General features: G+C 44.6%; 1 protein-coding gene across 1 annotated transcript in view; it reads left to right on the forward strand.

Moving 5' to 3' along the window:
• The window catches only part of SNX31 (sorting nexin 31), a 62,895-nt gene that overhangs the window by 22,215 nt on the left and 14,175 nt on the right, over positions 1 to 26,505 (forward strand). Inside the window, exons 5-10 of the mRNA XM_067712411.1 lie at positions 2,897 to 3,007; positions 7,525 to 7,615; positions 8,577 to 8,664; positions 11,930 to 11,999; positions 20,192 to 20,284; positions 24,101 to 24,304. Coding sequence (XP_067568512.1) covers positions 2,897 to 3,007; positions 7,525 to 7,615; positions 8,577 to 8,664; positions 11,930 to 11,999; positions 20,192 to 20,284; positions 24,101 to 24,304 — 657 coding nt within the window. The remainder of the gene's footprint in view (positions 1 to 2,896; positions 3,008 to 7,524; positions 7,616 to 8,576; positions 8,665 to 11,929; positions 12,000 to 20,191; positions 20,285 to 24,100; positions 24,305 to 26,505) is intronic.

Genomic DNA, 26,505 nt, shown 5'->3' on the forward strand with positions numbered 1-26,505 from the left:
GCAGTGAAGTAACAAATTAATGGTAATTTTTCCTTAAATCATCTCCAAAGGCAATGACATCTTTCCGTTCATTTCAAGAGTGTTTTTCCTCAGAGGTAAGAAGTGTTTTTGAGGCCAGATACCTTTAAGAACCTAAGACCTAGGCAAAGGTATACCTAGAAAGGGACTATTTGCAACAGTTGCTCTGGGGAAACCCCTGACCCTTGACTACTCTGCTAGATATGGGGTCTTGGGAGCCCTACTGTTAGCAGTTATCATAACTGCGGGGAAGTGGGGAAATCTGCCAGAATTCCCCCAGGAAGGTAAAAGTGAAGAAAGTGTGGCTGAGGTTGTGTAGGGAGAGCTCAGGGCCTGTGCTATGGAGGCGGGAAACCAGTGCCCCTGACATGCTCTGGGAGGGCTTGGAGTGATTTTCACAGGATCCCAGGAGGTGGGTTGTCCCAGCACTGGATGCTTGAAGGGAAAACCTGGCAGGTGGTTGGTTTAGCATCTGCTGATTTGGAGGCTAGTACTGACAGGGAGAAGCCACAGGACTGTTTGAAAAGTGACCAACACAGTGATCAATAAGTGGCAGATTGACTCAGGCAGACAGACACTTACTGTACATGGAGGGGGCAGCATAACATGGTCCCTTATGCTGGTACTATGGTAGTAACGTGGCAGCCATATAACTTATCCAAACTCGGACACTTTTGAGAGTGGAGGCGGCACTCTGAGTGTTATGATACGTTAGTCTGCTCGGGCTGCCATAACTGGGAATCTTAAAGAACAGAAATTCCTAAAACTGTGAGAAATAAATTTCTTCTTTGTGTGTGTGTGCAGAGAGAGCAAGCTCTGTGGTGTCTCTTCCTACAAGGAAACTAATCCCATCATGAGGGACACTTAACCCTAATCACTTCCCAAAGGCTCCATCTGCAAACACCATCACATTGGAGGTTAGGGCACGAACCTGAATGGGGGAGGAGGGACACAAACATTCACTCCAAGGCAATGCTGGACCAGCCAGGAGATGAGTCCAACCTAGTTGAGCCCAGGCTATAGAGTCTCGAGGAGCTGGCCTTGAATCCTGCCTCTGCCACCAACTAGCAGTGTGTCCTGGAGGAGTAATTTAACCTTCGTAGACTTGTACTTCATCTGAAAAAGGGGGCTTAATGAGTGTATATCCCTCATGGAGTTGTTATGAGAATTACATGCGCTACCCTCAATATATGTGAAGCAGTTAGCACAGAGCCCAATTATCAGTATCGTGATCTAACAATATATTTGTATGTAATAAATAGTATATTTACTCATAAATGAGATGCTATCTCTACAAGTTGCCTGTATGTGTGGATATAACACCTTCACAAACTGCTGCTTTTGTGGACGAACCCTTTGAATTTGGGAAGCAGCAGCATTTCTCTTCTAAAGTACTTAGGTTCAGAATCCTAGACATTTAGTGATTGTAAGTAAGTGGGTTCAGGGCAGGCGTGGTTAAGACGTAAAGTCAAAGCTTGCCCTTGGATAACAAAATTAGGAAAAAATAAGCCTGTTACTAACATGATGGACCTTTTGAGGTACTTGGGCAGTGCGATTGGGTTGTTGGATTTCCCGGTTCCCTACAAAGCCTGGTGCCTAATCCTCTGTGTCTGTGAATGGCAGGGGGTGGTCAGGAGGACTAAGGAGGGCGAGGTGCTGCCTGTTGAGGGGAAAGGGGTCTCACCCGGTCAGCTGACCTGAGCCCCAACCCCATGATCTCCCAATAATCTTCTGATCAGTCATCAGGATCTTCCCTCCCCCAAACCGATACCAGGAAGGAGGTGACCTGGATGTAAATTTTCTGGTCACTAAAAAGAGATACTGCCTCTCCCCCCATCCCCCCCGCCCCCATCCCCACACACTGTGTTGCTAATTACTAATATTCTGGCTTATATAGCAGGCTCAGAACACAGAAAATGATCTGAATGGCTCTTTTCTCATTTCTCCCAAGGATGACACATCACTAGTGCCGTTCTAAATGCCTAGGAGAGAAGGGAACGCACTGCATGCAGAGACTGCGTCAGGGTTTAGTCCATCGTGGAACCTGAGATGAGAACGCCGTGACCGGGATCCGCCTCCCAGAGACAAGCAGCTCTGTAGACTGACAGGGTCCCATTCAGAGGCACTGAGAACAGCCAACCCCAGATGCAGCTGCCCTGGAGGCCCGTGTGGGCAGCCACTGGCCCTGCCTCCCCGTCAGGGTCACTCTCTCTGAGGAAACTGAGTGCCGACCTCAGCCTCGTGCTTTCCTGAGCTCGGACGGGCTTCCCCTGTCTGTAGCATGTCTCTGACATCCTAGAATGCTCTATCCGAGAGGTTCACAGGTCCCCGGATTCGCAGTCCCCTCTGGCACACACGCATCCCCTCACAGAAGGCCAGAATGCGAGAGTGCAGGCAGGGCTGTGCTGAGCTGGGGTGTTGGCCCCTTAGCTGGGTGCCCATTCACCAGATAGAGACCTGATCCCCACACAGGCCTCAAAGTTTGCAGCTTCAGAGTTTTGCTGCAGCAGAACCATAAATTAGCGCATATTACAAATTTTTAGGGACGCCTGGTAATGTTGAACATAAGAGTTAAAATCTGGGATGGCCAAGAGTCACGTGGATGGTTTTCTCAAAAGCTTTTTCCCTAAGGCAGGTGCCTTGTTTATTGGGAAATTATTCAAGCTGCATGTCATTGCTTTGCCTGAGCTCCTCTCCACCCTCTCCTCACCCCCACCCCACCCCCAAAACCAGTCCCCCAAATCTCTGCACTTGGCTTGCATTTGCTTTGGATACTGTATGCCCCAAGGGCCCACCGAGAGGAAGATGACTGTCTCCTGCGTCCATGTGCCCCACGGAAGGGCGCCACAGCTCATTGTGCTTCCTTTTGCTTTTATAGGACACATTTAGCATCACTACCGAGAAAGCGTCTCTGGATATATTTCTGCCCGATGGAAGGAGCATTAAAGTCGAAATTCTAACATCAGATACTGCTGAAAGAGTCCTAGAGGTAAATTCTATCCAAATTCCAGCCCCAGAACTGAATTTAGGAATCATTCTGTTTGAAGGCAGGGACTAGGATACAGTTACCTTCCAGAAGCTTCCTGCCTATCATTTTACTCTGGATGACTTATCTGTAGAGATGCTGGCTTCTGCTGACAGACTGATGGAGGAATCTCAGCTACAGCCGATCCCCAGGGTCTCTTTGGGTTTTTTCGCCCCTCTGTGGGCATCAACTTTCCAGGTCCTTGCTAAGGCTGTTGTTGGTTCTCTGGAACTCAGCCAGGGATGTGTCCTGCACATATGCCAAGTGCTTTATTACGGGATATCCCTACTCAGGAGCAGGAAGGAGGGTGGAGCCCAGATGAGACTACCCAGGTGGGCTGGTGACAACTTCTGGCAGACAGTGACAGTGGGGTTGTCAAAGCCAGAAAGAGTGGTCCCTCCTCCCTCACAGGGGAAAACCCCTGAAACCAATGCCCAGCACTTCTAATCCTGGGTCCACAGGGCCAGAACCGAGTTCTGGTCAGTTCTCTGAGGACTCAGAGGACGAGACCCAGAAAGCATCCTTCCTTCTCCAGATGCAGCCATTACCAGCTCTGTCCCTGAGGCCTTTCCTTCCTCGAGCTGGGCTTCAGAGAGGACTCCGTCTTCTCTCGCCCACACACTGCTGTAGGGCCAGCTCCCAGGTCCCTTGCCTTTGGAGGGTTTTAGTTTGTCAACTTAAATAAAAAGGTAAAATGAGGCAGCTCAAAATTGTCAAGAAGATGAGCGTGTTCAGGAATAGCAGAGGAATTGCAGCTGGGGACGCGAAAGCTGGAAAGGCTGCCGGCGTGTCCGCTGAGGGTTTGGGGGAGGCTTTATTTATGGGCTGGGAATGTAAAGAAGGGAGAGTTCAGTTAGAGTCTACTAAAATCAAAACAAATGGAGACCAGATTTGAAAATTCCCCCAGCAGACAAAACCGCTCCGGTCACACAAACAAAGCTGAATTCCACTTATTTTGTGAGACCAACCTGACCTGGGTCATATCTTGTTTCGGTCTCTGGAAACCAGGAGCAAAATTTCCCAAGGCTGATATGAGGCAACCCCAGACTAACTCTCTATCATTTAAGAAAATTGCAATATTATCTGTTTTCTGTGAATTAGGCATTTACGGGAAATCAGCCTCTGAGTCCTTAAGTCTTGTCTTCCTGAGGCACACTTGTGGGGCTTTCCATCTTATATCCTCCAGTTCCATTTAGATTGAATTTCTTTCACAAATTCTAATCCTCCAGAGAAACATTCAAGGGAGAATAAGAAGTTATAAACAGGAGGAAGTTGGAAAGTTTCTAGGACCTTTCCAAGGACGGAAATTTCTCGTGCTAGGGTCCTGGTGTCTGCCGCCTTCTGAGCCGATGACCGGAAGTACTCCCTGCTGGGCGCCCAGCTCTTGATCCCGCCTCTACCTGAGACTGTGGGACCTTCCTCCTGCATTATGGCTCCCCTTCCCAGCCTGGAGATCTGAGCCCACCTACGCCCTCCTGGTTGAGTCCCCAGATTAGGAAATACTCCTTCTCTAGATCTTGCTCTGCTTGAGAGTGATTATTTTGCACCTTTCTTCCTACTAAAGTCACTACATACACCCTTTTCTTGGCTCCAGGATTGTGACCTGGTTGCCCGGTATCAGCAGCCACCTGGTTGCTGAGGCCATCCGTTGAGAAGTTACCCTGGGTCCTCCTCCTTCACCTCCCAAAACCGACTGACACTACATCCCAAGTCTCTCTCCTCTTCATCCCCACGCCCCTAGCCGCTCCCAAACTAATCTCCCTGCTTCCAGTCTTGCTAAGCTGTACTGATTTCTAGAATGATCTTTCTAGAAATTATCAAGGGCCCTTGATGCTTAACACTTGAGTGGATTTATACCAAGAGACCCCAAAACACAGTTCCCTAAATTGCCCTCCCAGGACTTACAAAGTGGGAGATAGACACATAATAGAAAGAGGAGGAGACAGTAATAGTGAGAGTAGGGACCACAAACTCAGGTACTCTGTGGCCAGGCAGGTAAGTCAGAGGTGCAGCTGTAGGATATAAGCTCATTTGGAAATGGTTGGGCCTACAGAGAACCGGAGAGCAGCTGCCCTGCCCAAGGACACCATTATTGACATGTTTTACACACACTGGGCTCGCCGGCCAAACTAGACATAACTGTAGCTGAAGTTGGCTGCTGGTGGGAGTATGGGGTCTCCTATCTGCTGGGGTTAGGACAAGTCCCAGATTCAAATTACAGAGCTGCTCCATGTGAGTTTGGGTAAGTTATTTAATTTTTTGAAATGATGTCTAAGTAATTATAGCAAGAGCTCACAATCCATCAGCAGTGGCGAGTATGGTTCTTATCATTATTAGTATGATGTCAGAGGGAGTGCTGAATAAGTATTGAGTAGGGCAGTAAGTCTAGGGTTCCACAGTGCCACTTGTTTTGTCCAGTTCCCCTTGTAACTGATGGCAGAAGTTGAATGAGGTACATTAACCTCAGAAAAATGTACTTCCCCTCTTCCATCACATTGGCTCGTGAGAAATTCAAATCCATAGCATGGACATCATTAGCACTGGAGGTAAAATGAAGTAAAGGAGTTTCTGTATAAGGTAAAGCGAGCACTTGGCCAGGCACAGATGTGAATTCTCTTCCAGGGGCTGGGAACTTCTCTAGCTGACATAAAAATGTAACGTACATTTTGTAATTAAAAATTATTGTCCGGGGCTTCCCTGGTGGCGCAGTGGTTGAGAGTCCGTCTGCCGATGCAGGAGACACGGGTTCGTGCCCCGGTCCGGGAAGATCCCACATGCCGCGGAGCGGCTGGGCCCGTGATCCATGGCCGCTGAGCCTGCGCGTCCGGAGCCTGTGCTCCACAACGGGGGAGGCCACAACAGTGAGAGGCCTGCGTACAGCAAAAAAAAAAAAAAAAAAAATTATTGTCCGTATCTTCTCAAGCATACTTGTCACCACGCTCACTATGCTTCTCCAGCCATCCTGATGGGCCCTTTAAGGACCAGCAACAAACTAAAATCTCGTTTTTGCTTTCTGTGCATTTGTGCTAATGTAGTTGTATCGGTGGTGTTCGTGTTTTGAAGCATCATTAACATTTGCTAAGAAGGAAATACTATTGTGTCTCTTTTTGTACTGCTTTCTCGTCCTCGAAAGGTGTCTGTATTTATGTCTTTATAAATTATAGAAAGTGTCTCCGTTCCCACTCCTCTCTCTTCCTTGGCATGTAAGCTTGCTGTTTTCACTGAATGAGTCAGAGAAGAGAGAAATCTAATTTGAGTGGGCATGGGTTCATATTTACTCTAGGAGAAGATGACTTTGCAATCTGTTACCCCTGGGGCACACTCAGCCCCACACACAGAGGTGCCCTGTGTTTTGGTTCAGGGTTTTGCTTTGTTTTGTTTTTGTTTTTATTTCTCAAGGGCATGGGGAAGAGAGTAAGGTAGAAAGGAGAATGGGGATAAACATCGAGGAAAAGTTGTGAAAAGTTCCCAGGCTCTTCTTTATTTTCAGAGCTATACTGAGAACACCTACTCATACCATCCACCTAATCAGACTGTCTCCCAAGGTAATTTACAGACCTCGGACAAGAAAGTGCCCTTTTCAGCCTTGTACAACTGCCACCTTGAGAACTTGGAGCCATGGTCAAAGGGTCAGCTCACGCACAGAGCCATACAGGTGGACCCCCGCGCAGAGGGTTGCAGAGGTGATCTAGCGAATTCAGACTAGGCATGCAAAGAAGTCACAGAAACCCAGCCTTAAAGAGGGGCTGGGCTGGCCGAGCGGAGAGGGAAAGAGCCTGTGGAAGCATGAATGTTCCTACTAAGGGAGGGTGAATGGATGTGAAATGTTCCGAGATTACAGCCTCATGACCAGTTGGTAAAAACGAAAACACTGGTGTTGAAATGAAAGCTGTTTGAGGTAAAGGTCAACGAGGAATATGAAATGAGGGCAGCCTGTGCCCGGGATCTGACGTTTCACTGAGCAAAAGCCACACCAATTAGACTTGAGCATCACAGCAGACATCAGAGAGAAGCAGGCCTGGAGTGTCATAGGCGGACATTAGCCTGTACACTTTTATATGCCAGCCAATGGTGGGGAACATCCCTTTTCCCAATATCTGGTAATCCAGCCCCCAGGGAAGGTAGATTGGAGTGTGGGCCCCAGGGGCAGGTATTACAGAAGGGCTGATGATCCTGGAGAATGGCTACTGCCCTCCAGTGGACAATAGAGACCAACCCAGTCTGGGAGACGAGTCCTTATCCCAGATGGGACAAACCAGTCTCAGCTGGGGCCAGTTCATGTCTATTGTTGGGGGGACTGATTATTATTTTTTTCACTGTAATTTTTTAAAATTTCTAAATTTTCTAAAATGAGTATATACGTTTTTTAGATTCGGGAAAGATTTCTCTTACTCTCCACTGGCCCCTTAAAGCTCTTTTTATTGATATTTACAGGCAGACACTCCTAACTTTTCCCTCCTTTTTCTCATCTTCGGTTAAAGGTGGTATCACACAAAATTGGACTGTGTCAGGAGCTGCTGGGATACTTTGGACTATTTCTCATTCGGTCTTACAAAGAGGGCAAGCTGTCTGGTAAGGAGAGCAGGAAATGCAGGCAGCCTGAGATGGGGTGGGCAGGTGTGGGCAGGCACTCAGCCAGGAGGTGCGGGGTTGCAGCTGAGGGGCCAGTCACCCCCCAGGGGAACGCCCCAGTGTGTGGTCTCTACTACGACTCTCGGCCCCCGAACCGGACATTTGGGGATGCGGGCTGTGCCTTTGTTCAAGGTGAGCTGGGGCTGAGCAGCTCCAGAGGGGCAGCGTGGTCAGGAAGAAGACATCAGTTCTCTCCAGTAACCACACTTCCTCTTGTGCCTCCTGAGCCCCAGCGCTGCCGTCCGGTGCACCTTTATCCCTGCACCCTGGCGGCTGCTCTCCAGCCACGCCACAACCCCCTTGTGGATGGAGTGCTGGACTCCGGGCATCAGCAGATCCCATCAGACCTTGTTAAGGAATATCTCCTTGTTAAGGAATATTTGCTATGAAATGTGGATGATATAAATAAGTTCTTAGGTTCTTTAAAAATACATACATGCAGTGAGATAGAGACCAATGACATTGTTTCGTATAGCTTTTGCTTTTCTCTACAGTGCATTTCTAGATATTACAACTTTTTTTGTTGTGAGATGGCATCAGTTGTCTTCAGGTAGTTTACATATGTCCTCAGAAGCTGTGGGGAGGTGATCTGGAGGTGGAAGTTAGCTTGGCCACCAGGAGCTGTGCTGTGCTGGAGAAGGCACTGGACCTCTCTGAATCCCAGTTTCTTCATCTGTATCACAGTGAAAATGTCCCCTACTCAAGCCATTGGTCTTTTATGAGGATCAAATGCTACTTATTTTTTAAATGAACTTCAGAAAGTTAAAAATCACATATAAATGCAAGACAGTATTAATTATTCTTCCAATAGTAATGCTCTATTTTATCATTTTAAAGCACTGCACTGTATGAAAACTATCTGTGCTGTTTCAACCAATAAGACTCTTTTCCCTTTCTCTAGTCATTAAAAAATTGGTGGACTTTGAACTCCCTTATGTTAGCCTTCGCAGTTCTGAAGTGGAAAACTTCAAGGTTGGACTCAGGAAGTGGTGAGTAAGCTTTTACTGTGACAGAAGGTTTCTCAGGATATCTTAGCTTTGCAGATCAGAGCTTGTCAGAATCTCCCACATCCAGCTCACAGCCTGACAGCTCCAGGGAGCTCAGGAGCTTGGGGAAGGTCCAGGAAAGCAGTGAAGAGGAGAAAGGAGCGAATGAACCAGAACATTTGTCCTAAAGAACAGGATGTTGAGGATGACTTTCACTGGTCTCAAGTTAAAAGCTTGAGGGATATTATCATGAGGGCGGCAGCCATGAAGGTAAGGCTGTGGGTAGGGGGATTGGGGATTGAAGCAGGTAATGGTGAGGAATTATAGGTCGTGTGTTTGCTTTGGAATAGAGGACTGACTGTATTTAATTGAAGGACTTTGTTGATGATTACAAGCAAGTCTGATTTATCTGTTGAACTGTGGTATTCCCTGAAGGCAAAGAGTGAGTGGACTCAGCTGATTTGCAGGGAATTTTTTTTTTTTTTTTTTCCATGCCGCACAGCTTGTGGGATCCTAGTTCCCCGACCAAGGATTGAACCTACCCCCCCTCGGCGGTGAAAATGCAGAGTCTAAACACTGGACCCCCAGGGAATTCCCCCACAGTGAATTTGAACTCTACGTATTTGGTTTATATTCCTAAAGGATTCCAGCAATACATGCTTATTTACTAGAGCCAGACATATTTTCCTCGGTTGATAGGACACAATCTAGGAAAAAAATCTGCAGTATCTTTGCAGAAAATACTTTTATTTCTGTCAGAAACAAGGGGTCCTCTGAAGAACAAACAAAATAACAATGGGGGAATGGGAGAATGAATCTGTAATTCCCAATGTTTATTACTGTGGCTGTATTGGATGGCTTCTTTGGCTCACTCTTTGCCCAGCCCAGTTAATCTGTAATCTGAACACAGAGGTTTTTAAAGAAAGGCATGTTGACATCGAGGAATAGTAGATATCTTGACCTTGTGATGCCTTGCTAGAGCTCCAGGCTGTGGCTTTGAATTTTGGAAGAAGATTCCCAGCAAGCCTAGAAGTTCATATACTGCTATTCAAAAGTGTTCTGAGAAATGGTCAAAACCTGTGGCATGGAGCCCTGAGAAGGGGAAAAGTTGCAGTTCTGTCTGAGAGTTTAGAGAGTAGTTATTCTTCTGGAAGCTGCCCATAATAACAGGTGACTAAGCATAGTTGTTCCTGGGATCTGAGTATGTGAACCGCAGGGTTTAGCTGAACTTTAGTTATTCAAGCTCTCTAAGCCTCAGTTTCTTTATCTGTAAAATGGGAAATAATAATAATAGGGTCTATCTCATAGGATTATAGTGAGAGTTAAATGAAGTAATCCTATATGCTCAATCAATTTTGGTCATGTTTATTATTGTTATATTGATGATAATAATGATGATAATAGTAGCCACCACCACCCCCCAAATCCCTGGGGCTTAGACTGTTTTGTCCATGGGCTCTCCAGAGAACTTGAGATCAAAGAAGAGATGAGGATTCTGTCCCTCACCTTGAAGCTTGAATTGGAAATTGGACTTTGCCTATGTCTTCATTAGATAGATAACTTCTGGATCATAAGTGCAAGACAAAATGTCTACCCCATCACCAGCCTGTATCTCAGATCCGGGCAGGTTGCCTTTGCTCCTGGGGACTGGGAGGAAAGGAGGTCCCACTTCAGCTGTTAGAGCTGAGGATGAGGTCACTGGAAGGGGAGAGCCTGGAGAAAGGATCGCGCAGGTGCCTGGCCCTCTGTCCAGAGTGAGGTCTTATTGGGTTGGAGCAGGGAGGCTCGCTTGACTAACACTAGCTGTGGGATTCCCAGCTGGAGAGGCCTCGCAGTGAGACCTAGTCAAGTTTTAGGGATTTTTCTCTGTCTGTGAATTCCCTGGTGCATCTCTCCAAAGATGCTATAGTTCCTTCCAGACCAGAGGGTACCTGCCCTCGCCTCACAGGGCTGCAGTCTGGGGTGGGTCTGGGAGTTCTCCAACTCTGGTGCAACAGTGGCTATTCTCTGCCACACAGGGCACCTGGGGAGAAGGGGTGAAATAGCTAAGTGGAATACAGGGAGGAATACTTCAGCTTCTCCTCCCCAGCCCCTAGAATGAAGCTGATCTTCAAGCGACATTTTCATCCTTTTCCTGGTCTGTGCCAATCCCACTGTCTCTGCCCCCTCCACTGCTGAGTGCCCTGATTCTGCTCACCTGTGCCTTCATACTGGTGATAGACCAGCCCCGGCACACCCTCTCTTGGTGGTTTCTGTCGGTCCTTAGCATGCCACTGGGCTCACACAGTACTTGTAACTTCACTTCATGCTGACGACTCTAGAGCTGTTAGACAGACATGAGGCCCTGCTATTTGCAAGTCCCTTTGCCAAGGTCCAGAGGGGCAAGTCTGAATAGGACCCAGCACTGATCTAAGGGGTCTTCACACCTGGTGTCAAAATCAGCTTGATCAGAGCAGCAATCAGGATAAACTCAGCGTGCTGAGGAAGCACGGGGTGGGGGGCGGGGTTTGCTAACACAGACTTGAGGAGGAGGGACCAGAGGAGGGCACATGAGGATGAAGCTTGTGGGAGAGGCGGGTAAGGCCGGGAAGGAGGCTGCTGAGGCAGGTGGTCTTCGGGGTGGAGGGAGAGAAGAGAAAACAGGGTTGGAATGTAGAGTGTGGGGGAGGGGAGAGAGGCCAGAGATGTAACTGGAAATGACATTGGGGTCTTGGGAGCAACCAGGATAAATGCTCTAACTCCTGGGACTATGAGAGTCTGAAAAGTTACTTGGGAAAGACCACTCCAGTTAGAATGTGGAGTGTGGGACTGAGGGAACACAACCAAGGCAGAAAGTCTGGTGAGGAGGTCACCGGAGCAGCTCAGGCAAGAGATGACGTGGCCTGGGCACCGAGCAATGATATAGATGTGGGTACAGGGCAGATCGTTATGCCAGGAATTGCGGGTGGGGAGAGGGCGTGAAGACTTGGTGGCCAAGAGGGGAGCTGGGTGTGAACAGTGATGTGCACCATTCCCTTCAAGATTTTTTTTTTTTTTTTTTTTGCATTTCTATTCTCAGAGCCCACCCGGTAAGCTTACAATATGAGGACGATAGGAAACAGAAGAGATGGGAGGACAGTTGAAGACTAGGCAAGCAGAGGGTTGTGGCTCTGCTAGAAGAGGGGGCCTTGGTTCAAGGCGTCGAGGACCACCACTTCACAGAGCATGTACTCCCAGGTGTGCCCATTAGCCGTGTCATGAATTAACTGAATGCTCCTGAATCATGCAGGTACCTGGACCCATCCCTCGACTCCAGGCTGATGGACTGCAGAGCAGCTGTAGATTTGATCTACATGCAGGTGAGGCGAACCAAGAGCTATCAGAACACCAGATACTATAGGCCTTTTGAGTTTGAAAACATTACAGAACCCGTGTGGCAGTTCAGAATTCTACCTCCATACCTAGAAGAGGCAAATTCATATAAACAGAAAGTAGAATAGAGGTTACACGGGGCTGGGAGGAGGGGAGGTGTTATTGTTTAATGGGTATAGAATTTTTGCTAGGGATGATGAAAAGGTTTTAGGTATAAAGAGTGGTGATGGTTACACAGCATTGTCAGTGTTTTTAGTGCCACTGAACTGTATACCTATAGATGGTTAGAATGATAAATGTTATGTATATTTTAACCACAGTAACTGAATAAATGGAATATAAATAGATGAATATTCTTAAAGGAGTAGAGTTTAGAGGGAAAAGAATTCTACCCCATTCTAACAATCTCTCCGAAGCGGCAGCTGATACTCCATCACCTAGGCTAATTTACATGAGAAGGGAAAGGATATCCCTGCTAATTTAAAGTCACGCATGGTCCCTAAATCTCACTTTAGCATAATCTTCTTTTTCCCTAAACCAACAAGTAGCGTACCCGCCCCCGGGGCCAGCCTCATGGGCAAGTGGCCTGTGGGGCTGCACTGCCCCTGCCCTCCGTGCTCAGACGGCCCCAGGCTTGTTGAATGCTCTGCTGTCACATCTTGAAATTCTTAATTTTTTAACAAGGGACCCTGCATTTTCATTTCGTACTAGGCCCTGCAAATTATGTAGTTGGTCCTGCCTTACCCCTGCCCCTCAGTCTCCAGAAAAGTAAATTTAGAGTTTGGCCTCCTTTCCTTGTCTGACTTAATGTGGTGAAGGCTCTGCTCAGCCGTGCTCAGCAGAGGCTGCCTCTGTGATGCACCCCTGGTTACCCCCATCTCGGCTCCTGCCTGCTTCCCCAGCTCCCCGCCACTCTTCACCCTCATGAGGCAGCATCTTCGGAGGCCTGATTCTTTCCCAGGCCTGGCTAGCCAGTTGTGGGAGGGAGGTTTGGAAACTTCTTTTAAGGTGTTCCATGAGGTCATCCCTCAGTTTGTTCTCAAGCAGCAGAATGGTGGGTCGAACTCCTGGCCTGTTCAAACCCTCCCACGGTTTTCTATTCCCTCAGACTAAACCCCACATGCTGACGTACTTGCTTTATCTTCTCCTTAGCATTTCCACCATTTCACTATATGTAACATTTTTGTTTACTGTCTCTGTCCCTACTAGAATGATTTCTCCATGAAATTGGGAATTTATTTTGTTCACTGCTGTATCTCCAGAAACTAGAACTATTCCCAGCATGACCTTAGCATTAAGCCTCCTGGGGGGCCCCTCATAGTACTAACTGTTCTAAATGCATTGTTTCATTTAAGCTTCATAATAATTCTGTCAGGCAGTTGGTACCATCTGCATTTTTAAGAAAAAGAAAAAATAACATTTGCTGACAAAGGATTGAGTAGGCTTAGACGCGGAGGATTTAGAAAAGGGATTTAACACATTTGCAGGTGGCTTTTATGTAGTGCGGTTCTAAGCTGCTGTAGTCTGTGGCTTTTCATAAACTAAGGAGGTAAAATTGAAGAGAGGGGAGAAGTGTCGGGTCAGACATTACTTTTAATGAGCTTTGCAAGGGGACAAGGAAACATTGATAGAACCTCCTGCAGTACTTTGGTTGTAGCAAAAAAGTGAAAGGCTGGATTTTGATGCTTTGGTTTATGAAAGAGCATAGAAGAGGAAAAGTACATACTTCCTTAGGTGACTTCTGGTTTTGTTTTAAGCAATTACATTGCTTTAATTGGATTATTTTAAGCAAGTCTTTATTTTGGAGTCATTTGTTATGCAGCAATAGCTAACTGATACATAGCTGTTCATACTGTTTTCCCTTTAGTTGGATTAGGTGTGTTGTTGACATATGTGTTGAGTCTAATTGTCATTTAAACTTACTTCATAGAGTATGATTCTGCATGGAATGGGAGTTATTGCTTACACAGAGAGGCAAAGAGTGGGTGGCAGTGTTCCCTTTTATACTGGAAAAGCAAATGTTCATCTTTGAAGAAATGACCGCAGTTCCATGTTTCACATTTTCTTGCAAAGCAACAACCAGGTGCTTTTTGTTCCCAGAGAGAGGAAACTGATCCGTTTTATACCAAGATTAAGCAAAAGGACTGCCTAGCACAGGCTGAGTAGTGCTGCTGAAGGGGAGAGAATTTGCCACATGCCTCAGAAGAAATGAAAGCAATTACCAGCCGGGAGAGACTGGCATGAGCAGTTCATGCACTGCACAGGACTGCCACATGGCACTGTGTTATAATTCAATTGGCTGTGTTTTTTCTTAGCGTCACACAAGACCATTGTATTGTAAAATCAACGGAATCGTCAGCTTGACAAAATAGAGCATGATTTGTGTATATATCTCCCCCACTAGACCACCAACTCCACACAGGGACCCTGGCTTTTTCAGCACAGGGCAGAGAACCTGGGTATATGACTGAACAGACACAGCAGACCCCAGCAGCCAGAATGTCACAGGACTCACAACCTTAACACACATTTCTCCTTAGGTGATTTTTTAAGAGACCAAGTCCATCTAGTAAATGATTTCCACAAAAATCTTCTAAATTCTAAGAAGGCAAATCAAAATATCACTTATGAAATAGTTAATGTTCACTATGGTATTTTTTATGGCTAGGATATAGTTTTGAGCTCGTTTCATATCCCACTTTGATCCATGTATACCCATGTTCAGTGTACTTACACCCCTGTTACATGAGCTGGAACATAATTTACCATTTTAAATGTTTACTGAGGCTCTGCGCCACTGTATTCTTGCTGTTATTATGATACATTATTAGTGTCTGGTTTATTTGCCAGCACATCCTTCATTGAGAATGCATCACCTAATTCTAATATTGTTTCTGTGGCATGGTTTCCAGGGATACAGAGTAGTGAGAATTAGAACTGCTAGCATCATAATACGATATTTACCTGTCTTCATTAAGGAGTTGTAAACCAGAGAGATATCGATGGTGTCTCCTCCTCTCATAGCTGGGGGAAAGATGGCTTCATGGAAAGCACACTGAATTGTAGTTTCAAAAACGCATTCTATCCCTTGCTCTGTCACTGGCTCTCTCTCTCTCTGGGTGACCTGTCACTGGCTCTCTCTCTCTGGGTGACCTTGGTACAGTCACTTCATCCTTCTAGAACTGGAACTACAATTTCTCCCTGTGAAGCGATGAGGCTGAACTAATAGTCTCTAAGTAAGTTTTCTTCCAGCTTTAACAGACTGACATTCAAACCTTAGCTCTTTGCCTGGCAAAATCTTCAAAAAACTGTAGTTGATGTCATAATAACCTGTGCCATTATCATTCCTTGAATTCGAGCAGAGCCACTGAGAAATGGAAAGGGGGCCCCAGGCCAGCAGGAGGGAGGGAACCACAGTGCTGCCTCCTTTGGGAAGCCTACTTGCCTTCCCCCTCCCCACCCCCATGGTATTTTGTTCTGCCCTCCATTATGGTACCTGCACCTGGTATTGTGAATACTGGTTCACATAGTTATCTCCCTAGGTAGACACTGAATGGCCAAGGGCACAGACTGTGTCCTGGGTGCTTAGGATATGTGAGTGAGAAGCAATCATCCTTTTAAAAAGTTAATGGAGGGCTTCCCTGGTGGCGCAGTGGTTGAGAGTCCGCCTGCCGATGCAGGAGACACGGGTTCGTGCCCCGGTCCGGGAAGATCCCACATGCCGCGAGCGGCTGGGCCCGCGAGCCATGGCCGCTGAGCCTGCGCGTCCGGAGCCTGTGCTCCGCAGCGGAAGAGGCCACAGCAGTGAGAAGCCCGCATACTGCAAAAAAAAAAATAAAAAGTTAACGGAAAAATTTCTGAGGAGTTCTGATAAATAACAGTGCCATCATAATTAACCATTAAGGAATACTCTCAATATTTTTTAAAGCAAGCGTGTCCAGTGATGTCCCACAAGCCAAGTGGGCTCGCGCAAGGTGTTTCCTTCCTCCTTCTTTATAAAAAAAAATTTTTTTAATTAATTAATTAATTAATTTTTGGCTGTGTTGGGTCTTCATTTCTGTGCGAGGGCTTTCTCTAGTTGCGGCGAGCGGGGACCACTCTTCATCGCGGTGCGCGGGCCTCTCACTGTCGTGGCCTCTCGTTGCGGAGCACAGGCTCCAGACGCGCAGGCTCAGTAGTTGTGGCTCACAGGCCCAGTTGCTCCGCAGCATGTGGGATCCTCCGAGATCAGGGCTCGAACCCGTGTCCCCTGCATTGGCAGGCAGATTCTCAACCACTGCGCCACCAGGAAAGCCCCTCTCTTTTAAAATTTGACATTTTAAACAAAATGGAAGATTGCGTATAAAAGTATAAGTTTCTGGATTTTCTAAAAAATACTGAAGGCTCAGTCAATTCTGGGCCTACATTCAGCAGGGCCACCACTGGCCCATTTACAATTTGTGCACATTAGGAAAAGGTGCCCCTTCCCTCAGGCAGGCCCAGCCCTGCATCAGGGCCCATGGTACGATACGGGTAGTGTGGGCTGACCACTAGCCTCCCAATACCCCCATGGCTCAGTGCCCTTGTATGGGCCCAATCTGCTCCCACATCCCTGGCCTTGCTCTGCTCAGCCTCAAACACCCAGAGCCAAGTGGCTGATGCCTTGTTTAAAAAGGCCTGCGCTCTCCACTTCTCACTACAAAAGCCTCTGCAGAGGGCACTAGCGTATGTGTGATTGAAGCTCATGAAAACCTTGACTTACGTGATTTCATGCAATTTTAAAAATTAGGTTCCGCATGAGTCTCCATCAGCCAGTCTTCGGGGAACCATCTAACTGAATAGAGACATTTATCTAAACTTGACTCTCTCATTGCCTGGAGTGAGGTACTGTATATAATACATCTGAGTGATGACTTCTGAAGTCATAATCAGGGGCAAAGGTTTTCAAAGGTATAAAACAAAAACAGTTATGTTACCTCTCCTGTAGGACATGTAAATCTCTGTGTTTGAGACTCCCAGATCTTCTAATGATGAATGATGTATCTTTGGTTAGTACTTACATACTAACCGCCATGATTGCTATTTGCCTTGTATTTTTAGCCATGTTTCTCTTTGACATCGTTGCCCTGTTCTAACAGTCCTTACAGGGCTCTAAGATCAAGTAGAATTCTGGAAAGAAAAAGGTGTTTTCTTCTTCATACCCATGCTGATTCCATTCTGGTGTGGTATCTAGGTTCAGTTTTGAGAATAGTTGGCAATGAGGAGAAAGCCTTGGGGTGTGTAGCTGCCTACATCGTCAGAATTCAGTGTCTTGGGCAATAGGAGGAGGGATTGGTGGAGTGGTCAGATCTGGGTTTTAATCCAACCCTTGCCACTTACTTACTGGGTTGTCTTGAAAGTCATAACTTCTCTGGACCTTGATTTTACCCATTTGTAAAATGGGGGTAAATGTTCCTAACCCACAGAACAGTTTGGGAAAAGTCAATGAGAAAACTTATGTAAAACAGGTTCTCAACAAATAGTAGTTATTCTTCTTCTCCTCTCTAAATCCATCTCCTTTCCTCCAACCTAAAGAACAACATCAAAAATTTATTCAGCTTTTCTTTCTCCTCTTGGAGATAAGGCATAACCTGTCCTTCATTGATACGAGGGACATAACGCATAGACTTACATTCAGACTAAGATATAAATAAGTGCTGATAATTGGCAAAGAATTGTCTGCAGTTTTGCTGTATGTAAGACACTGGACAAGATAAACTGAGGTAAAGGACTCAGGCTCTTTCCTTGAGGTGTTAACAGCCTGAGGACCACTGGAAAACTCTTTTAAAGCATGATGGCAGCATAGCACAGGCTAAGTGTATGCAGCTGATGAGATGGAAAGCTGATCTCAGAGCCTGCCCTGGGGCCAGGCGGGATAAAGGGGTAAGGGAGGCTGGGTGCCAGGAAAAGAAGGGAAGAGTACAGAAGAAATTGCTGAGGGCTTAAGTTGTCTTCAGGTGATTTCTCTCTTTAAGACCAGTGTTGTTCTGCTTAAATCATCAGTGCAGATTAGGAAACAGAACTGAACAGCCCATCAGGGAGGTGGAGTTTGGGAACACTAGCTGGTGGCAGTTACCCAAAGCTGAGCAAAAAGGGCCTAACAGTATATTCATTTTTAATTGTTTTTCAATTGTAAGATTGTTTTCATCTTATAAAAATATGCAAATATGGAAGAGCTCAAAAACAAAAGTAAACATCATCCCAAATCTTAAATAGATCATACGTATAAACTCAACTTTTTTAATGTGTTTATTTCATATACTACATTTCGCTCGTATGTACATCCATTTTCTTGACTCCTAAGTGTGGATGCAAGGTCTTTTGGCTTTTGTTTTATATATATTTTTTGTTTTATAAAAATCAGGATCTGGGCTTCCCTGGTGGCGCAGTGGTTGAGAGTCCGCCTGCTGATGCAGGGGACACGGGTTCGTGCCCCGGTCCGGGAGGATCCCACATGCCGCGGAGCGGCTGGGCCCGTGAGCCATGGCCGCTGAGCCTGCGTGTCCGGAGCCTGTGCTCCGCAACGGGAGAGGCCACAACAGTGAGAGGCCTCTGTACCGAAAAAAAAAAAAAAAAAAATCACGATCTACTACTATGCCCTTATTTTGTAACTTGACATTTTTTCATGTATCAATGCATCACAGACTTTCCTCATGTTGTTAAATATTCTATATAGTTTTAAATGACAGCATAAGCTATTATTTGGTTGTACCTAAACTCAATCACCTATTTTTGGGCATTTCATAATAGTACCTATTTCATAGGGTGGCTGTAAGGGTTGACATTTTTCTTTATGCAGGGGGGGGCGGGGAGGAGCACTAAAATAATAGAAATTTATTCTATCACATTTCCATAGGCCAGAAGTCTGAAATCAAGGTGCTGGCAGGACCATGCTCCCCCTCAGGGTGCTGAAGAAGTTTCTGTTCCTTGCCTCTTCCATCTTCTGGTGGCTCTGAGCATTCCTTGGCTGGAATACTACTCAGCCATGAAAAAGATGAAATCCTGCCATTTGTGACAACATGGATGGACATGTTGTATTTCACTCAGTATTTTGCTGAGTGAAATAAGTCAGACAAATGCCATATGATTTCACTGAAATATAAATGAAATAATCAATAAATAATATGATAAAATAAATGAACAAACCAAACCAAACAAAAACACATGCATAGATACCGAGAACAAATTAGTAGTTACCAGAGGGGAAGGGGGTGGCATTGACTTTTGTTTTAGAGCAATTAGAACATTGCCTGACACATAGTAAGCACTATACATGTGTTTGCCACTATTAATAGCTGGAAAATTTTCAGTATTACAAACAATAGTAGTAATAGCCTTATCAGTACATTTTCCCCACGTCTATGTTTGTCATGCCTATAGGTGGTTTTAGATTTATATGCCAAGTCACCTCCATAAAATTTTACCAGTTTAAATTGCATCAGATCTATATGAAACTTCCTGTTTCTCCAAACCCTTGCCAACTCTGAATATTATATATATGTTTTGTCTTTGCCAATTTGAGAGGCAAACAGATTCTTTGACTACTAGTGAGGTTCAAGCTATATTTGTCATTTGGAATTCCTTTTTATTAATTGCTGATACGTATCCTTTGTCCATTTTCCTATTAGGGATGTTTACATTTTTACTGTTGCTTTACATAAATAAGATCAAGTCTTTGCCACATATGATGTAGTCATTTCCCTTGGTTTGCCATTTGCTTCTTAGTTTTGTTCTTGGTGGTTTTAGATACAGAAGTTTTTATATTTTTATGTAATTATACATTCATTTGTATGACATTTTATCTTTGTATCTTAGAAAGGTATTTCCTAGCACAAGATCAGATAAAAATACCTTTTATTTTCTTCTGGTTCTTTTATGGTTTTTACATTCGAATCTTTAACCTATCTGTGTTTATTGGATTGGGTGGTGTGGGGAAAGAGCAAATTTTATTTTCTTTCCTAAGTGCTACCACTTGTCCCCAAACCATTGAGAAATTGCTTCCCACATCCAACTAATTTAAAAAGTAACCTTTATAACATGCTAAATCCTTATATGTGTCCACTTGGGTCTGTTTTTATAGCCTTTCATACACGAGTATGTTTTTGTCAGATTAATTCATTTCTGTTAATTTTGCTAATTTTACAACTTATATTGTTTTAAGGCAATACAGGACATTGAAAAAGAATGGGCCAAACCCACAGAGGTGCAGAGGCAGAAATTAGAGGCTCTCCAGAAAGAAGACAACCAAGCTAAGGTGAATGAAATATTGCACCAAGAGAAATCCCTTGGAAGGTAGTTAAAGAAACAGACTGGAATTGAGCTGTTTCTGTAATTTATAAACCCGTGAAGCACTAAAAATGGGGCCTTTTTAAAAATGAGAATACCTTCATTGATTTTTCTTTTCATAAAATTAATAAAGGCTTATTGTTTAAAGATTCTAAAAAATACAGACAGTATATTGTGAGTCCTTTGCCAGGTTCATTAATATAGACCTTTAATATCATTTTTAATGACACAGAGTATTCCATTTTATAGTTATGTTATCATTTAGCCAACCGATTTCCTATTATCGGAAGTCAGGTTGTTTCCAGGATTTGCCGCTATAAATCACGTTGGCAGCAAACACCATGAGGCCCAGGGCTGAGTCTAATTTATACATACTCTGTGTGTTCCCAACACCTGGTACGGTTCCTGGCTGAAAGTCCCTGAACACAGCAGCCAACATCCTCTGTCTTTGAATACATGTTCTATTGTTCTTTAGGATATATTTCTAAATGTCCATTTTAAAAACTTCCATAAATATGGTACCAACTCACATTCCCCCAAGCAGTGTATACAAGTGTGACAAGTCATATTTTAACAGAAGAAATGGCCTTTGCTTCATTGTGTTGTGTTTTTTTTTTTTATCCTTCATACTTAACCAGTGTTCGCCACCAAAGCACTGATTTTGAAGAAAATGCCAACAAATTTAGAGGACTCATTTATACTTAGGTTGATATAGAAAGTAATTCTTCAAAATCTACCATGAGAATTTTAATGATGAGCTGCAAAAAAGAAAAAGCATACACTGCCATGATTTAGTATTTCCCCCCTTAGTATTCCACCCCAGCTTTGTCTGAGAAATTTTGAAGTTCAGTTTCTCTGTGTATTTGTAAATTTTTATAATTACAGCTTCTATTTTGATGGACAGCATATTGCTACTACTTTGGATACAGTTACCAATTCTAAGGACATTTCTGCTCTATAAACTTCTTAATTTAGTAAGAATGCCGTTTTTAACCATGCTGCTTTGCTCTACCAAAATTTGTATTTTTGCCACAAAACAAATTTTCTTTTCTTTAAAAATGTTTTACTTATTTATTTATTTGGCTGCGTTGGGTCTTCATTGCTGTGCGTGGGCTTTCTTCTGGTTGTGAGTGGGGCCTGCTCTTCCTTGCGGTGCGCAGGCTTCTCATTACGGTGGCTTCTCTTGCTGCGGAGCATGGGCTCTGCTGCGGGCTTCAGTAGTTGTGGCTCGTGGGCTCTAGAGCGCAGGCTCAGTAGTTGCGGCACACGGGCTTAGTTGCTCCGTGGCATGTGGGATCTTCCCGGACCAGGGCTCAAACCCGTGTCCCCTGCATTGGCAGGTGGATTCTTAACCATGGCGCTACCAGGGAAGCCCTAAATTTTATTTTCTATGTTGAATGTTTTACCTGATTTTATCATAATATTTTGATAGTGGTCTTTTAAAAACCTCACTTTGAGTGTATGAATTTAGTCCTCTAAATTTTCTTTGCATTTTGTTCAAAATCAATGCTTTAGTGGTTGGCCAAATATAAAGAATAAAAAAAGATAACACAATGAAGCAGAGGCCATTTCTTTTGTTAAAATACGTCTTGTTTGTCAGACTCGTCTATACTGCTTTGGGACAGGGTATGTGTGGGGTTTTTTTTCATTTGAAAAAATATTGAACCATTATTCAAGTTAACAAATGATTTTCTCTTGAAGCATCTGAGAATACTGCTATAAAACCAGCATTATTTAAGTGTTTGTGAAGTTCTGCTAATGGAGTGAACACGTTAACAACTATTGCTTAATTTTATGCACATGTACAAGAAAACTTGGAATTGAAAACGAGTGAAATTAATCTAAAGGAGCAGTCATTTGCTCTAAACCAGAGAGAGGCTAACTATGGCCCATGGGCCACTGTTTGTGTAAATGAAGTGCATGGGCACACAGCCACGCTCATTCATGCATGTATCGTCAAAGGCTGCCTTTGTGCTAGAGTGGAGGAGGTTAGTAGCTGTGATAGAGATCATATGCCCCACAATTGAAAATATTTACTACGTGGCTCTGCAGAAAAGTTTACCAGGGCTTCCCTGGTGGCACAGTGGTTAAGAATCCACCTGCCAATTCTGGGGACATGGGTTCAAACCCTGGTCCGAGAAGATCCTGCATGCCGCCAAGCAACTAAACTCTGTGCCACAACTACTGAGCCTGAGCTCTAGAGCCTGTGAGCCACAACTACTGAGCCCATGTGCCACAGCTACTGAAGCCCGGGCGCCTAGAGCCTGTGCTCCACAATAAGAGAAGCCACTGCAATGAGAAGCCGGCACCACAATGAAGAGCAGCCCCCGCTCGCCACAACTAGAGAAAGCCTGTGTGCAGCAATGAACACCCCATGCAGCCAAAAATAAATAAATAAATAAACTTTTTTAAAAAAAATAGTTTGCCGAACCCTGATCTAAATGAAAATACATAACCATACCTTCAGCAGTTACACATGTTAAATTATCTTTTTAAGGCTTTTTTTTTTTTTTTTTTTTTTTTTTAGGCCACGCCATGCAATATGCGGGATCTCAGTTCCCAGACCAGGGATCAAACCCATACCCCCTGCACTAGGAGCACAGAGTCTTAACCACTGGACCGCCAGGGAAGTCCCTTTAAAGTACTTCTTAAAACAACTAATTTTCAGGAATTCCCTGGCGGTCCAGTGGGTAGGACTCTATGCTTTCACTGCCGTGGCCCATGTTCAACCCCTGGTTGGGGAACTAAGATCCTGCAAGCTGTGTGCCGCAGCCAAAAACAAAAACAGAACTAATTTTCAAATAGATCATCCTTTTAGATTTCTGTCCTCTGGTTTTCACACAGTCAGTAATATCAGTGCACCTCCTTTGAATGGCAAATGCCAGCCAGCATTTTGAGCATAGTACTTATTCATCAACAACTTTCTTGAGTTGTTAATTTAATTTAGTTTATTCTTTTTAGTTTATAAAAAGAATAAACTAAATTAAATTTATTTTAATTTAAATTAATTAAAGATTTATACCACATAATAAAAAAGAACTTTTGTAGTAAAAGCCATGAAACTATTCTAAATGCTCTGCGGCAAGATTGCTCAGCCCCGGTCCCCACCCACACAGGTAGGTAGCATCTACTTACAACCTGTCATTTCTGTTGTTCCCCACTGACCCAAAGGGAGGCCCGGCAGCTTAACGCATCTCCTAAGCTGAATGCATGGGCTTCAGCACAATGAGCTGGTCCAACATGTGGCCGGGAGGGACAGTAGCCTGGAATCCTCTGCCACCTAGTAGCAAGAGTCAGATGTCCCTCACCGCATTTGTCTCAGCAGGTTTCCCTTTATCAGAGAGCGCTCACGTAGTCCTTGAAAGGGAGGTGTAAGTTACCTTGCTTCAGGGAAGGATTGGGAGAAAGCCAGGTTGTCCCTGGGTGGTCCTTCTGACTTAACCATGTGGTAAAGTGAGAACTACCTATTCATTCGATTTCCTTCTACTCTTTTCTTCCTTCTTCATTCACACATCGAATATTTTTATTTCCACTATGTCTGAGCACTGTAACAGGAGCAGGGAGACAGTGGTCAACGAGGCAGGACACACCATGAACATGGGCAGCGTTTGTTGTCAGCACAAGGGGCATTGTCTTCATTTGTATCGTCCAGAAGAAAAAGGTGCTTTCACTGTGACTCCATTCCATGCGTTACATTAGAATGGTAGTAGCTTCTGACATGAGATTTTCATCTGCTTCAAGCAGTCTTTTGCTTCCTCCATCCCCCACCCCTCCTTTGGAGCAGTTTTTGGAGCTATCCCAAGAGGTGTGGCACTATGGATACGTGCAGCTGGATCCCTGTACCTGTGACTACCCAGAACCCGGCTGTGGGACTGTTCTTTCTGTTGGCAATAATGAGATCAGCTGCTGCATAACCCTGCCTGATAACCAGACCCAGGATGTCACTTTCCAGATGAACAGAGTGAAGTGCTGGCAGGTCACTTTCCTTGTGAGTATCTTGGCAGCTTGCCTTACCCATGATTTAAAGCATCCACCCACGATTTTAAAATCCTAGTGTTCTCGATGACAACAGTGGTATTGGGGACACAGATTTGCCATTCGAATCAGTACCTTGAGTGGACTGGCATCTAAGCCACAGTAAACATCACCTAGTGGTAAAAACCTGTCTATTGTCTGGTACAAGTTCCCCACCCTTGCTGTAGAGACAACCATCTTCCCACCTTCCACCTTCAGGCTTCTTTACTGCTTGAAGGGTGTTTAAAGTAATAACGAGTAGCAATAACAGGTACCATTTATTGAGCACTCAGTACGTTCTCAGTACTGACAAGATCTCTATGCTTGGAAACTGAGCGCTGCCCATCAGAGCTATTTTTAAGGAGCCCTGGCATCATACCTACCTTGCCATCTCCTCCCAAGAGAAACCCTTCTGATCAGACTTATTGAGTGCCTACTTTGTACCAGGTGCTGTGCTGGGCAATGCCACATCTGCTATTTAATTAAGTTCTTAAAAATAACCCAGTGAGCTAAGAGGGATTATCCCCTTTACACAGGCAATGGAGGTTAACTAGTAGAGGATGGATGCTACTAGAGCAACCATGATACCCAGTTGCTAAAGCCATGAAACCCACAGGGATTTTTTAGCTGGCTTGGTACTAGGCCTGTCTGTGGCATTTGATACAGTCAACCACGTCTTCCTTTTCAAAACTTCCCCTGCTTCCTCCCCTAATTTTGTGGGCTGCCTCTCCCTCTGACTACTCCTGAAATGCTGGTGATTCCTGGGGTTCCATTTCTAGCATCTTTCCTCTACATATTCCCTGAAATCAATTACAGATGACTGGTTAAAAGTCCAGTATTTCCTACTGCATTCTTGACATCTTCACCAAGTGTTTCATAGACACCTCAAACTCAACCTTTCCCCAAACCAGACTCATCTTTTCCCTCTCATGCCCATCCTAAGGTTCTTCCTCCTGTGTTCCCTATCTTGATAAAGGGAACCTCTACCACCACTCCTTAATTGCCAAACCAGCAATCTTGAAATAATCTCTGGCTTTTCTCTTACCTTACATGTTTTTTTAAAAAAAAAAATTTTATTGACGTATAGTTGATTTACAATGTTTCAGGTGTACAGCAAAGTGATACAGTTTCACATATATATATGTATATATTCTTTTTCAGATTCTATTCCATTATAGGTTATTATAAGATATTGAATATACTTCCCTGTGCTATACAGTAGGTCCTTGTTGTTTATTTTACATATAGTAGTGTGTATCTGTTAATCCCAAATTCCTAATTTATCCTCCCCCCACCTTATATCTGATATAGAGACCTATCTATTCTATGACCCTGCTTTCCCTCAAAACTCTCCCTTTCTCTCTGCCCTCACAGCTTGGTCTCAACATTTCCTGCCTGGATGAAATCCACAGCCTCCTAACCCTTCTTTCTGCGCCACTCTTTCCCTCTGGGGGTCAGAAAAAAATATATCATATGATTTCAGTCTTTTTGAACTATGGGAACTTGTTTTGCGGCCCAAAGTTTGGTCTATCTTGAAATGTCCAATGTGCACTTGAAAAGAATGTAAATATATGCTGCCAGTATTGGGTAGAAGAGTCTATAAATGTCAATTATGTCAAGCAGTTGATGGTGTTCAAATAACCTCTGTCCTTACACATTTCTCTCTACTTGTTCTGTCAGTTGTTGTGAGGAGTGTTAAAATCTTCAACTATAATTGTAGATTTGTCCATTTCTTTGAGTTTTATCAGTTTCTTCCTTCTTTTCCTGCCTTCTTTTGACCGAGTGACTATTTTATGATTCTACTCATTTGCACCATTGGTTTTTTTTTTTTAGCTATACCTTTTAAATTTATGGTGATTTAAGGGTTTGTTTTTTTTTTTTTTTTTTTTTTTTTTTTTGCGTTACGCGGGCCTCTCACCATTGTGGCCTCTCCTGCTGCGGAGCACAGGCTCCGAACGCGCAGGCTCAGTGGCTGTGGCTCATGGGCCTAGCCGCTCCGTGGCACGTGGGATCCTCCTGGACTGGGACACGAACCCATGTCCCCTGCATCGGCAGGCAGACTCCCAACCACTGTCCCACCAGGGAAGCCCGTAGAGATTTTAATATATATCTTTAACTTATTACAGTCTACTTTCAAATGTTACACTATTTCACAAAAAGGGTAAAAACCTTACA

Source organism: Pseudorca crassidens, chromosome 17, assembly GCF_039906515.1.
Source record: "Pseudorca crassidens isolate mPseCra1 chromosome 17, mPseCra1.hap1, whole genome shotgun sequence".
NCBI lineage: Eukaryota > Metazoa > Chordata > Mammalia > Artiodactyla > Delphinidae > Pseudorca > Pseudorca crassidens.